Source organism: Columba livia, chromosome Z (assembly GCF_036013475.1).
Source record: "Columba livia isolate bColLiv1 breed racing homer chromosome Z, bColLiv1.pat.W.v2, whole genome shotgun sequence".
Taxonomy (NCBI): Eukaryota; Metazoa; Chordata; class Aves; order Columbiformes; family Columbidae; genus Columba; species Columba livia.
The window spans coordinates 9973475-9987087 of NC_088642.1; the positions used below are offsets into that span (position 1 = coordinate 9973475).

A 13613-nucleotide genomic window follows, 5' to 3' on the forward strand; every position below is an offset into this window, starting at 1 on the left:
TTCCGGGTCCTTGCCCAGTTCTTGCCTTTCCAGCCCATATTAGTTCAGAAAGCAGGAGAGACAGCCACCAAGATGCATGTGTGAGCTATGACCTCAAAAGTCATATGCATTTCATTATGCTGGCCCATGGTTGAGCTGCTCTGCCATGAGGTTGTGGGTGCCGCTGCAGGAACTTTTCTCCAAAAATATCCATGAACAACTTGCTGAGCACCGGGCAGGTGCCACACTTTGCCTCCAGCTTCTCCTTGTTGCAGACAAAGCCCAGATCCTCTGGTACTGGATCCTGAGCAGGTTCAACCCCATGTCACTGCTGGAAAGGTCAGAAACTTCGGCAACATCACAACACTGCTCTGCTTACTCCAGGCATGCTGCCTTCCTCATTAATGATCTAATTAATGTTTATAAATATATAAAGGATGAGTGTCACAAGGATGGAGCCAGGCTCTTCTTGGTGACAGATAGGACGAGGGGCAATGGGTACAAACTGGAACACAGGAGGTTCCACTTACATATGAGAAGACATTTCTTCACAGTGAGGGTGACGGACACTGGAACAGGCTGCCCAGCGAGGTTGTGAAGTCTCCTTCTCTGGAGACATTCAAACCCGCCTGGACACCTTCCTATGTAACCTCATCTGGGTGTTCCTGCTCTGGCAGGCGGATTGGACTGGATGAGCTTTTGAGGTCCCTTCCAATCCCTGACATTCTGTGATTCCTTCCCATGCTGCTGCTGGCACATACACCACGGGGCAGTGTTCTGGTTTGACTGAAACTGGGTTAATTTTCTTTGTGCGGTTAGAAACCTTTCTTTTCCTAGCTAGCATGCTCATTATTTGGACTTAGGTTGAGAACAAGAGATAGCACCCCAGCACAGAGTTAATGTTTTTAATTGCTCTGGTCTGAGAGCCAAGGACACTCTGAGCGCTCTGCCCACAGGTGTGAGGTAGCAAAGAAGGGGGGTATGGATGGGGCAGAGCTTGACTGACATCCAGAGTGATCAATGAGAGTACTCTGTCCATTAGAGCCATGCTTCAGATTTAAGGAGAGTGGGGCCTTCTGGTTTCTCTCTCTCTCACTCTCTCAGTGTCCCTGCTCTTGCTTGCTCTTGCTATTGAGCCAGGGGAGTTCAGTGCAGGACATTTAGTTCAGCTTTTTGCCATTTTGCAGTGTCCTCTGAGCCTTTCTGCCTTTTTCCTTTTTTCCTCTCGTGAGGACCGGGGTGTGGCTTCCCAGGACTGGCTGCTCAGTTGTGGACGGAGTTCATTTGGAATTGCCTTGAGTATCTTTTATTTCCATTTTATATATATATTTACTAGTAATGTATTAGTATTTTGTTATTTTATTGAACTGTGTTTACCTCAATCCAAGTTTCTCCCTTCCTTTTTGTTTCTCTCCCCTGTTGGTGGGGGAGGGGAAGGGGGTTGGTGAGCAGCTATAGTGGTTGTATTGCTAGCTCGGGTTAAACCACTACAGGTAGACACAGTTACATTGGCATTAACCCCACTAGAGCTGCTTTCTCTGCTCCAGGAGAGGATGGCAAGGTATTTATGTAAAACCAAGCTGCCCTGTCCTGTCTGTTTTTTCCCAGCACAACATTGCAGCTCTCATCCACAGCCGAGCCCCTGCCCTCAGACCTGTCCCCACTGCTCACCTTATCTCAGGAGGGTGCTGAGCTGCCTGCGTGGATCGAGAGGAGAGTTGTCCCTGTTGCAGGAGGCATTTGCAGTGCATGCACAACAATATTCTCCTGGTCTGTGACAGGCCAGTGGGGCTCATGTGAGCCAGGACACCACAGCATCCTCCTGCTGCTGGCAAAGGTCCAGACCATGGGGCTTGCTCTTCTGCAATTTTCTGTTCAACGCTTCAGAGAGCGCAGCACAATCCTTCAGTGACTCTAATAACGTTTCCCCCCAATGCTCTAGAGTATTTCCCCCCTGGTCCTGTGAAGTCATGCTTCAGGTCTGCTGAAATCCTATCAAATACCTCCTGAAATCCCCTGGAGCTTCTACGGCAGTTTATTGAGAGTCCAGGACTGTTTGACCTTGGAGAGGGTGAGAAAGACAGGGTAAGAAAAAGCAGCTCTGAGCTTCCCTGCAAAACTCCTTGATCCTGTGCTGAACCTCCTGCAGACACCGCGACCCAGGCAGGAATCAACCCCAGCCCATGGCTGGGGCATCTGGGCACTGTGCCCTCCTTTTCTCCTTCTCCCCAGGTCTCCGTCGCTGTGCTGGGTGGTGACTCCCCCCAGAAAAAGCAGCAATGCCCTGATCACCTGTTCCTGGTGACCATCCTGCCATCTTGCCCCTCTTGTTCTGCCAAGAAGAGATTTGGAGACCACCAAGGGTCAGCTCAGTCCCTGGTTCTGGTGCTTGGCATTTGGAGGAAGATCGCCCACCAGGGGGGAGCTCTGAGCTGGAGTGTCCCACGAGCCCTTGAGAAAGGATTGAAATATTTATAACAGTATTATTTATATCAGTAACTACTTGTTATTTGTTCTTTGTTGGAAGCAAATCAGAGGACACATGAGAAGCCACCATCCTCCGCAGGGAGGGACGGACCGTGCTCAGCATCCAGGTTATCCTTGCTAGGTCAGGGGCAACAACCGTGCTCTCTCAGCACCGATTTGGTGCTGATGCAGTCAGGAAAAGCATGTTCGCTTCTGGGGGTCTTGTTATTAAAAGGCCATCGATAAATTACAGAGAGTCCAGAGGAAAAATGATTAAAGCATTAGAAGATAGCATATGACCTAAAGGGGAGATTAAGGGAACTTAGTGAGGTGTTCACTGCAGAGCTGGGGGAAGTGGAGGAGAAGAAAATGAAAACAGCTGCAAAGATTTTACAGGTGACGGTGAGAGTGGGTGAAAACAATTGCTCTGAGTAATCGAGTTGTTTTGTGTTTCATGTCTTGTTTTGCAAGTTGTGGGCTCTCACAGTGGTGGGAAAGGGGCACCCTGAGCCCCTTGAGCTGTTTGAGCTGCCCTGGCCATGCACACAAGGAGCATCCCGTGGGGTTTGCTCGCTGCCACTTCTGGGGATTTAAGCATCGAGCCAGGATTTGAGGAAGATGAGCGTAATTTTCATAAAGCAAAGACCCATTTCTTAGCTCTTTTTCTTTACACATGGGCTGAATAATAGGACCTCCCTTGGAGTCGGATGAGTTAAGGATGCAGCTATTACTTCCAAATGCAGTGAAGTCTGGGATTGTGTGACTTATACCATCTCAAGGATCTCATTGCCATAAGACAAGAATGAGACCAGGGCCTGACTGAGGCCTGAGGATAAAAAAAGTATATTAACATAGCAATGTTGTCATGCAGAGCTGTTAGCTGAGGTGGTATCTCAGCCCACCCCTTCCAGAAATGCCACACTCTTCTGGGTTTCATTCTTTTGAAGGATGCCCTTTGGGTGAGCTGCAGAGAGTGATGCTCTGAAGTTGGTCTCCCTCCTCCTTCCTGCTTCCGCCCCATGGTACTAGAAGCACTGGGAAGGATTTAGGCTTGAGCTGGGGACCCTCCTGCTGTTAGTGATATGCCTGACTGGTATTTTCTCAAAGCCAGAGAAGTGGGCAGCTAAGAATGGGTGTGGAGACCTCATTTGCTGGGACAAATTGGGCATCTTCTGTGGTGCATGTCATTACTGGTCTACCAGTGTCCCTGAACACCATCACCATCCAGAGCCACCCCCTGTGGTGTCCATCTCGGCCCCATCCCCACCAGAGTCCAGTGCTGTGATTTGGCAGGGTATATTGTGCAGGACATGTAGGATGGGCCAGGAGGTTTCTCTAGACATGCTAAGGAGGCTGGCTGCTGCTGTGGGGACTTTCACAGATTCGGGGTGGAAACAGCAAGGAAAGAAGCCATATGAGACTCCTTCTGGTCCTGTGTCAGCTCTCTACAGCCAATTCTGGCTTCTCTCAGGGGACCTCTGTTCCAGCCCACCTGTTTTCATCAGGTGCCTGTAGTTGGTTTCCCAGCAGGGCTGTGCCAATGACGCATTGCTGGGCAAGGCTGCTATCATTGCAGGGGCTGGAGGTCTCGCACATGATGGACTGCATGGTTCCTGGGGCTGAGGGACAGGCACAGGCTGCAGATCAGCCCCATGGAGCAGCATATCTCACCAGGAGAGCAGTGGTGTGGGACAAAAGGACAGTCCTGGGGATTTGAGTTGGATGGACAAATACAGGGATGGCTTGAGGATGAGCAAACGATTTTTCTGCCTGTGCAGACACCCAGTGCACCCATCTGTACACAGATGCTCAGTTTCAGGTCCCCTGTCCTGACTGAATCCAAGGATGGGAGCACGGCAGCGTTTCCTTTAACGAAACATGGGAGAAAAGAAAAAAGAGTGGTTTTTCGTAAATGTTGAAGGAAAGGAGCTTTTCCTGCAAAAGCCAGTGGTCGTGCAAGAAAAAAGTGGGTGAGGGTTATGTCTAGTTACTAACTGCTCCTATCACCTCCTCCTCTTGCCCAGACAGGAGAAGAGAAACCCAAAAGTATCCCTTTCTCTTCTCCAGAGACTCAGAAATCTCTTACTCCTTATTCTTCATTCACAATGGGGTGAGAGCCCCCTCTGCCAGCAGGTATCCCCCCTCACCAGGGTAGTGTTGAGGTCAGCCTGGGGAAGAGCAGAGCAGAGAATGGGACATATCTAGGCTGCATCTCAAGGGAGAAGAGAGAGGAGGCTTTTTTGGAGAGCCTTTGGCTGTTAGAAGCAGACTACACTCCCCCACTGATGGTGATAGCTGGTAATATTCGTGGCTAAGCCTGTTGCTCGGTACATGACAAAGTGCTTGCAGCTTCCCTCTGGAGGCTCCTTCTGGATAAATATACAATTTCCAGGAGTTCTGGTGGGGCAGCTCTGCCGAGGATATGTGGCTGTTGATGGTCCCAGTTGTGTCTGATTGCACCTGGTATTTTCCCTGTCTGCTCCATCTGGAGAAGCTGGGAGGACAGATTGCTTTCTTGCAGCCTTTAAATAAGGTGATGGAGGGGGCAGGGGCATTGCATCTTGTGGATTGTGCAGGGAATTTGTGCCTGGAGCTGGGAAAAGAGGGAGGAGGGGAAGCCTAGGTCTCTTCTGCAAGCCCCAAAGCCATGGAGGCAGGGGACTGCCGTGGCACAGACCCTCAGGCTCCCTGATACCCGCTGGGGAGCACTTGGGGGCACCCCACATGCCCCCTGCAAATTTGAGCACAGCAGGCAGGGATGTTCCCTCTCTGGCTGGCAGCTTTTCCAGCTGAGCTCCCAGAGGAGCTTTCCAGGGCTTTGCACAGACCCAGGCTCCAGGGCTGCATGTTGTTCACAGTTAGTGTGGGCTGAGACAGGTCACAGCAGAAACCAACACTTCAGAGCAGTTTGGGGCTGATCTGATCAAACCCTTTATCACAGGGTGCCTAGGGAAGCAGCTGCTTCTCTGGAGATCGAGGGTGTGATGTTCTCCAGCATGCACTGACCACAAGCTCCTTAAGGTGAGGAGGAGCTTCTGGAGGACACATGGGGGTTCTAGGAAGCATTTTCCCCCTGCTTGGCCTTGGCATGGTGCATCCAGCCTCATGCAGAGGAGAAGGGTCCCCTGGAAGCAGAAACTGTTTTGGCAGAGACTGGAAAATGCCGTGCAGTTCATACCCTGCATCCTACCGAGCCACTTTATAAGGGATAGACACAGCACCTGGGTGGGAGCTGTGGGGGCATCAAGCTCTCCTCCACAAATCCCAACAGTGGAAAGCCCCATGGCTGTGCTGAGAAAGCAAAGAGCACATCAGCCCCCTTTTCTCTGCACAGGGTCTGCAGCCACATCCCTGCCAGCTGGGCATGGCAACCTGGCACCCCGGGATGCTCCAGCTCCAAGGTGCGGGCAGGGACACACTCTCCATCCCCAGAGCTTCACTGGGCTCTATCAGCCAGCACCTTCCCTCTGGGATCTGCAGAGTCCCTCACCCCACACCCCTCTTCAGGTCTCCAGGAGCTGGAGGGAGGCCCAGCACACTCCGTCCCAGAGCAGCTGGTAACAAGGCTTGGTCATTACTGCCCTGGGGCTATGTGCGAACCAGTGACCTGGCTCTGAAATGGTTTATGTTACATGTAAAATCCCATTGCAGAGGTGTTGTGGAAGGAAAGCTGGCCTCACCGTGAACTCCCCAGCTAGAGAGCAAAACCCCAGTGCTGCATAGGGCTTTCCGTGCCTGGGGCACTCGCTGTGTGCTGCCGCATCCTGCCTGGCCCGTGTACCCCTCCTGGTGTGTGCCGCACCGAGCACCACGGGTCCCGGCCTCGCTCGAGGCCTGACGGTGCTACCGTTATACACAAAACAATAATCAGCTGCCGTAACGAGGACATGGAGTAGCTGAGCTGGCTTCCCTGCTGTTGTGCCGGCTCCAAGTAGAAACAGCTGCATTTGGTTTGGTTAAATGTTTTATTTACTCCCAATTATCCCAGATAACAGATTTGCTTTCTTTTGTTCAATATTTAATACTGTTTTGGAGCAAAGCTGCTCTTCGGTTTCCAGTGGAGGACAGGGGGCTTAGGAGGAGCTCTCAGCCACAGTGGGGTCCGAAGCAAAGGCTGGAGGCACCCAGCATCCCCACTGCATGGTGGTTCCTCAGGCATCCAGTCCAGCATTCCAGCCCATGGGAACAAGGTCACCTGCAGGAGCACAGCTGGGTTTGGGGTGCTGGTGCTGGGTCAGATCTCTGAGGACCCACATGAGCATTACCCTGGGGTAACAATGATGCCCAGCACCAGCACTGACAGAGGGACTCCACTCTGCAGCTGGGAGCAAGGCATCTGTCACAGGTGCAGGATCTCTGATGGCTTTACCTGCGTAAATCAACTTCCTGCAGCGCCCCGCACCTTGGGGAGCACCTCCAGTGTGGGCTGCAGTGCCAGCTGGCCACCCATCCCATGCTGGAGCCCCTCTTCTCTTGCTCTTTCTTCTTGCTGCTCAACCAGGCTTGCTCACTAATTTTTGAAGGCTTGAGAGCTGTCAGGTTTGGAGAGCACCTCTGCTGAGCAATTAATAGCACGGCCTCATGCAGTGTGGGATGAAGCAAGCTCCAGTGAGCCTGTTATCACACCGTCCTGCTGTGAGGCAGCTTTTAGGGCTCAAACTTGCACTGCAATTTGGGCTTGAATCAGGGTCTGACTTCTCTGCTCTCTATTAGTAATACCTCACCCAAAAATTTACAGCACTGCCTCTCAATGCACACACTGAATTTTCTGCAAAGGAAATGAGAAAATCCATAGCTTGGTTTACGAGCCCTAATGAGTGTAAAACAGGGCCTTTAAGAAATTTATCTTTTGCTGAGTCCACCTTTTTCTCCAGCAGTTTCTGGTGAATAAATTCTTGCTCTTTGAGGCTGGGGAACTGGCTTCTAGATGGCAGCAGGGCCAGGGGACTTTGGTTATAGCCACAGGTGTCCCTGGCCTGTTTCAGGAGCTCCCAGGAAGATTTTGGGGTGTTGGGGCTTGGCTAAGCGCTGGCTGAATGTGGGCATCTCTGATGTTTGGCTGAGATGGCTCGCACTCCAAAGGGATATATCTTCAGTATCCAATTTCAAGAGGGAGGAGTGTCCCTCTGAAAATGTCCCTTGCTAAGGTTGGAGTGGCTTCGACTGGGAGGGACCTAAACCCTGTCTCCATCACTTGCCCCAGGTCACCCAGGAGGTCAGTGCGGATCAAGCCAGTCTCACCCTGTGCCTCTGTACCTCTGAGCTCTCTAATTATCTCTCACATTAATTTTTCTGCATTAATTAAAAAAAAAAAATCCTTAATACTTATTGAAGAAATACTGGTTATGAACACAATATTCCCAGAGTGCAGGGGAGCATTGCTTGCTCCCATACCGCCCTACCGCTGTCCTCTGCACCACTCCTTGACTTCACCCTTATCTAAGAACAGCCTGGAAAGGGAGTAACAGAGCAAAATCAGAAGTTAAAATCCTTCCCTTTCTCCAGCAATGAAACACAGACACATCCCAGCATTTGGAGTGGTGGAAGGGACCATCCCCTGCCACAGCTGTGCTGAAACGAGCGCAGGTGATGCACAGCGGGCAGATGCTCCCCTGATCCACTGGGCAGTAGAAATATTATTTATTCATCATTGTTTTCTTTGTTATTTCCTACCAGCCTGCTGTACACAGATAATTTTAGAAAAGTGGTGTTAGATAAATAATACATCATGCTTGCAGCCAGCGTGTGCATAACAAAAGCACCTGCTTGGATGTGTGTGCAGACATGTGCTGCTCATGTGCACGCATGTTTGGGGCTGGCATCACTACACCCGGATAGGTCCCCATGGTGCCCTTCAGCCTCTGCAGCTTTGCTTTCCATCACTTAGGCACCTTTTTACTTACCAGCTGCCTGCAAGATCATGGCTGTGGTGCAAAAAAGGTCAGTGGGTGAGGATGGGGATGGCACATGAGGCACAGGCAAGAGATGGGGCAGAAATCCTGCCATGGGGGAGAGGCAGGGATGCTGACAGTGGGAGTCTGGCAGCAGAACAACATCAGTGCTGGGGTTGCCCCCCGGTGTGGGACGGCACAGGGGTCTTGCCCTTGTGCAAGCAAGCTGTGTCGTGGCTGCAGCTCTAGCATGAGCACAAGCTGCTGTCACGGGCCCTGGAGGCTTTGCTGGCCCTGGGCCAGGATGATGAGTTATGCAGATGACCCTGCAAGCACACTGTTAAGATCAGTATCCCCCAGCAGCCCAGGGTGTGAATGTGCCCCGGAGTGCACCAGATGAAATATCTCCTACAGAAGTGTTTGACAGGCCTCTTAAAACTTCTATTGGTACTATTTTTTGTATCCCTCCACCTGTGGAACAAGGCATCTTTAGCACATTCAGCCCTCAGCAGGAGAGGAAAATTATAACTGATCCATTTCAGAAACCTCTAAAAATGACCTAAAATAACTTTTCTATATATAAAAATGCCATGATTTTAATGCCCATTATCTCATGACCTAGCAGGGCTAGGAAAAGCTATTGTAGATCATTTTTAGTGGTTTCTAAAATGGACTGGTCACACTTTTCCCCTGCACAGTGGGACTCATGGTACAAGGTCAATTGGGCTTTAGAAGTGGGGTGGGAGACAAAAATCTGTGTCTGTGCTGATGCACCCAGAGCTGCTCCATCCTGGAGGACCACTTGTTGTGCTCTCCCAAGCAGAGCAGAGATGCTAGCACTGGTCAAACGACAGCTATTTCCAGCAAGTTGGAGTGACATCAGTCAAATGGATGCAAAGATTGGGGTACTATAGGTGGGAAAGCCAACTCCATCAGTCTTCTGTGGAGTCTTCAGAGATGATGACTGTGGCACCAGCTTTTGCTGCCTGTTGCATCTCTGGATTTCGCTCAAGCATCACACAGCTTGTAAGCAGCATGCCCAGGCTGGGTGCCCCTGGATTTTATCTTTTATCCCCTAGTCCCAAGCTTTTGCAGCAAGGCTAGTTGCAGCCCAAGCCACTGGGAAGCTGCTACAGCTGGGCATTAAACACCCTGTGTTTGCAGAGGGGATGTCAGCAGAACGCGTGGGAGAAGTGGCTTCCTGCCATGCGAGAGGTTAATAGACAGATTAGAGAGGGCAGGTGCTGTTTGCTTCGAAAGGAAAGGAGCTCTGCCTTCACAGAGTTCAGCAGCTCCATGAGGCGACAGGGAAGTAAATATTTGCCAGGATTAGGGAGGGTGCGTGCGGGAGCCCCGGGAGAAGTGCCCGTACATTGGCAGCATGCTGCTCAGGCTGTTTTTGGGGTCAAGCAGGGGCTGAGAGCTGGACTTTAGCCAGGGGAGGATGGAAGAGGTTGAAGCGGGACACCCCACGCCCAGAGGCACTGCCCAAACCCTCAGGGCAGAAAAAGCCTTTAATGCTCCCTTGATGGCTTTGTTTTCCTTCGCTGCCTTTCTTGCTCTCTCGATCAGCCCAACCGGCTGGCCCACCTCCAAAGACAGCATTACAGAGCGCCGGATCGATTGGAGCCTGCAATTTTATTTGCTCTCTTTAAGAGCCTTTGATGGGCAGGATGAGCTGTGCTGGCGAGGGCCTTTCCTGGGAGAGGAGGGAGAGGAATGGAGTTGCAAGACACCATCTCCCCTAGGAAGGGAGATGCCACCCTGCCACCAGCTTGGAGAAGGCACTATGTCAGGGTGGCCAAAGACAGCCCTCTCAATGGCCCACAGCAGCTGAGAAGGGGCTTGCAGCCCTCTCCTTTGAGGCACCTGGCAGTTATGGTCATGTTCACCCGCATAGTGTCGTGGTCTTATCCCCAAGTGACACGTCACACTGACCCTGTGCTCTCCTATGGGACGGACTTTCAGGCCATTGAAGTGGAAAGTGACGTGGTTGCCCCTCTGAAAGTGCCTGTGGTTCTGGGACTGATGTCTCTTTGGAGGGATGGAGGTGGCAGGACTGTCCCCTTGAGACAGCTTGTTTCTGCCCAGAAATACAGGGCAATGGCTGAGGTGAGAGAGGCTTGATACAGCAGCATCCCTTCAGCTGCAGTGGGTTGAGAATGCTGTGTGGGCACCACAGTGGCAGAAATGTGAGGGGCATTTTGTCCCTGTTCCCCAGGCTCTCCTACCACCTCTGGCTTGCTAAAAAGCACCAGTGGATGAAAGGTGGAGGATGCTGTGGGCACAGAGAATCTTGGCGCATAGGACAGAATCTTTAAAGCATTCCAGGTTGTGAAGACAGGGCGCCTTCAAAGATTGATGCAAAATGAGGATGGAAACAGGAGGCACTTTGGGCAGCCCCTCGTCTCCCAGCAAAGCAAACCTGAGGCATGAACCCACCTCAGCCTCCTCAGTGGGGGAATTAGCACAGATTACCAAAACCATATCTGGCATAACGATAGAGACAATGGAGGTAAATTATCCTCAGGTGGGATAATTGCGGCTCAGTAGCAGCACAGCATCTGGGGCTGCACAGGTGGGGTAGAGCCTCCTTGTCCAGATGGGACCATGTCGGATTTCGGGTTTCCTTGGTGAAGCCTCGGCTACCTCTGCCGTTGTCCCGTCGGGGTCCTGCTGCCGTGCAGGACAACTGAGCCCAAGCAGCCAGAGGAGCGGCTCCCAGTAGCATCCTCAACATCCTCCCCCCGAGCAGCATTTCCAGCCCCCAGCCCCGTTTGCCGGTGCCAGGCGGGTGCTCTTAGCCCACACTGCCACCACGCGGTCTCTCGGACCCCACAGGCTGTCCCTAAATCCCCTGCACTCCTTCACCCCTGCAAAACACCTCGCGGGAACCCCTAAATCCCCCCATCGCCCCCCACAAAGGGCGATGCTGCCCAATATTCTCTCCTACCTCACTCCGGGGGCAGCTGTGGGGCAGGGAAGGTGTTAAGGAGCCATAGGGAAGGAGGAGGATGGAGCTGAAGCAGGGATCAGGCCCTTGTCTCTGGCCTTGTGATTAGCTGCCCTGTTCTGCTGCAGAGGGTCTGCTTGAATAATTTAGCTGGGAGGTTCATTAACCGGGCTCTGGCCTTTGTCTGCTGGCTGAAGGCTGAAATAGCCATTAGGAGGAATATGCATCGCAGATCAGCACAGCCTCCCCTCCCTGTCAGCACCCTCTTCTCCTTCTCCTTCCCTTTGTCCCCCTCTTTCTTCTTGTTCCTTGCTCTCTGACAGGCTAGACAGGACGAAGAAATTTTTTACAATGAGGGTGGTAAAATACTGACCCAGGTTGCCTAGAGAGGTGGTTGATGCCCCGTCCCTGAGGACATCCCAGGCCAGGCTGGACAGGGCTCTGAGCAACCTGATCTAGTTGAAGATGTCCCTGCTCATGGCAGAGGTTGAACTAGATGACCTTTGAAGATCCATTCCAGCCCAAACTGTTCTATGATTCTGTGACTGGTCCCCTTGCCTCTCTTGTCATCTACTTGCTCCCTCTCCTGCCATGCCCCAGGGTGCTGGTATACATGCCTCAGTTTCCCCTCTGCAGAGGGATTTCCCATCAGGGTCCTGCTTTGGTTCTAGTTGCATCCCAAAGTATGTTACACCAGTGAGGCCTGGGCTGCACCAAAGCAGGGCCAAGGAGACCTCCAGGAGCCTGGCAGCTCTGCAGGACTGTGCACCATGAGGGAGATTTGCACAGGCATGTCTGCAGGGATATCCCATTTTGCATTGATGTCTTGACGCTTAGGCATCCTCCTGCTGCTGCCAGCTCACCAGTGCAGCGAGGGCACCCTTAGCTGGCTCGTCGCATCCTTTACTGCTTTGAGGTGGTGAGCAGACATGTTTGCCCTGAGGCTGCCAGGTCTGTGAGGTTTGTTTCAAAACCTTTGCCTGGGGAGAAGAGCATGTCCTGGAACATCCCTGGTAGGTGCACTGGGACAAGAGCTAACAAAGGAAAGGAAAGATGGGCTGCCACAGGTTCAAACACCTTTTCAAGGGAGCCCTGGTGCACATCCAGCCCTGAGAGTGTATTTTATGGCAAGGTACTGTGTCAAGGCGCTGCAGTTAGACCCAAACTCCGCTCTTAGCAATGCAAGTGCCTAAGGTACCAAGAGGAGTTGACTTCGGTGTCAGTTCAGATAAGCTTTTTACCAGCCTACAAGGGCAAACTTTATTAGGTGAAAGGCATCACATCTCATCCTCCCACATACACCAGCCCTGGGCATTTCAGAGTCTTCCTGCAGATCTGGCTGTACTCCTGCAAAGACCACAGAGGGCATGCATGTCCGGGAAAGCTGAGTGCAGTGTGAACACTTGGATTGGTTTAAAAAACCTCTTCTGCCTCTGATCTCTAGGACTGACTGGCAAGGCTGGGCTGCTCCTGGCTCCGTGCTCTTGTCCCATCTCCAGTTGCCTGCATGTTTCTTGGGAGGCAGAGCTCTGGGATGGGGTGGTTTTACCCTGCTGCTGGAAATGTTAACACAGCCAGTCTTCCTGCAGAGCTGAATTTTCTCTGCCGGTTTCAGGCTGTTCCTCCTCAGCATGTCATAAGCAGTCCTTCTCCACTCTTTTGAGAACCTCCCGTCTTTTGGAGGATCATCCTTCAGAAGATATTTATCACTCCCCAGGGACACAGCAGAGAAAGCCATGAGCGCAGTAGCTTAATGGGGTCTAGGGAGCAGCACCTCCTCCCCATCAGCGACGTCTCTGTCACTGCCTTGAAGACAATTTCTCTCAGTACCTGCCAGCCTCTTCAGTGGGTAATTGCTCTTTCTCTTTCCCTGGCAGCCCCCCCGAAGGAGCCAGTGCTGATGTGCCGGTCCAACAACTACCCAAAAGGTTTCTACTGCAGCTGGCACCTGCCCACTCCTACCTACATCCCCAACACCTTCAACATCTCAGTCATGTAAGTGCCCAGGAGGGAGGAGTGCAGTGAGGTGAGTTTTTATCCCTGCAGCAGGTCCCATGTAGGGCCATGAAGTCTGTGGCAGAAGTTCAGACCTGTGCTGAGCATATGGGATCCATGTCCTAAAAATGGGCCTGGATGCACCAGGGACATCCAAACTGGCTGGTTGGCACTGGCACTTTGTCCCAAGAAAGTTCCCATTTCCCCAGAGGGGACCAGGAAAGTCCCCAGCTCCCAGGTCCCCCTTCCATACCCTGCAAGTCCATCCTCTCTGCACGATTTGCCCACAGTGGAGGTTGTTCATGCTGTGTTTTGGCACATGTGGCACA

General features: G+C 52.1%; 1 protein-coding gene across 14 annotated transcripts in view; it reads left to right on the forward strand.

Annotated features, from left to right (window-relative positions):
• CNTFR (ciliary neurotrophic factor receptor) overlaps positions 1-13613 on the forward strand; it is a 218596-nt gene that overhangs the window by 177851 nt on the left and 27132 nt on the right. For all 14 annotated transcript variants that reach the window (XM_065047093.1, XM_065047100.1, XM_065047092.1 and 11 more), the window contains one exon: positions 13167-13284. In XM_065047093.1, the coding sequence (XP_064903165.1) occupies positions 13167-13284 (118 nt within the window). The remainder of the gene's footprint in view (positions 1-13166; positions 13285-13613) is intronic.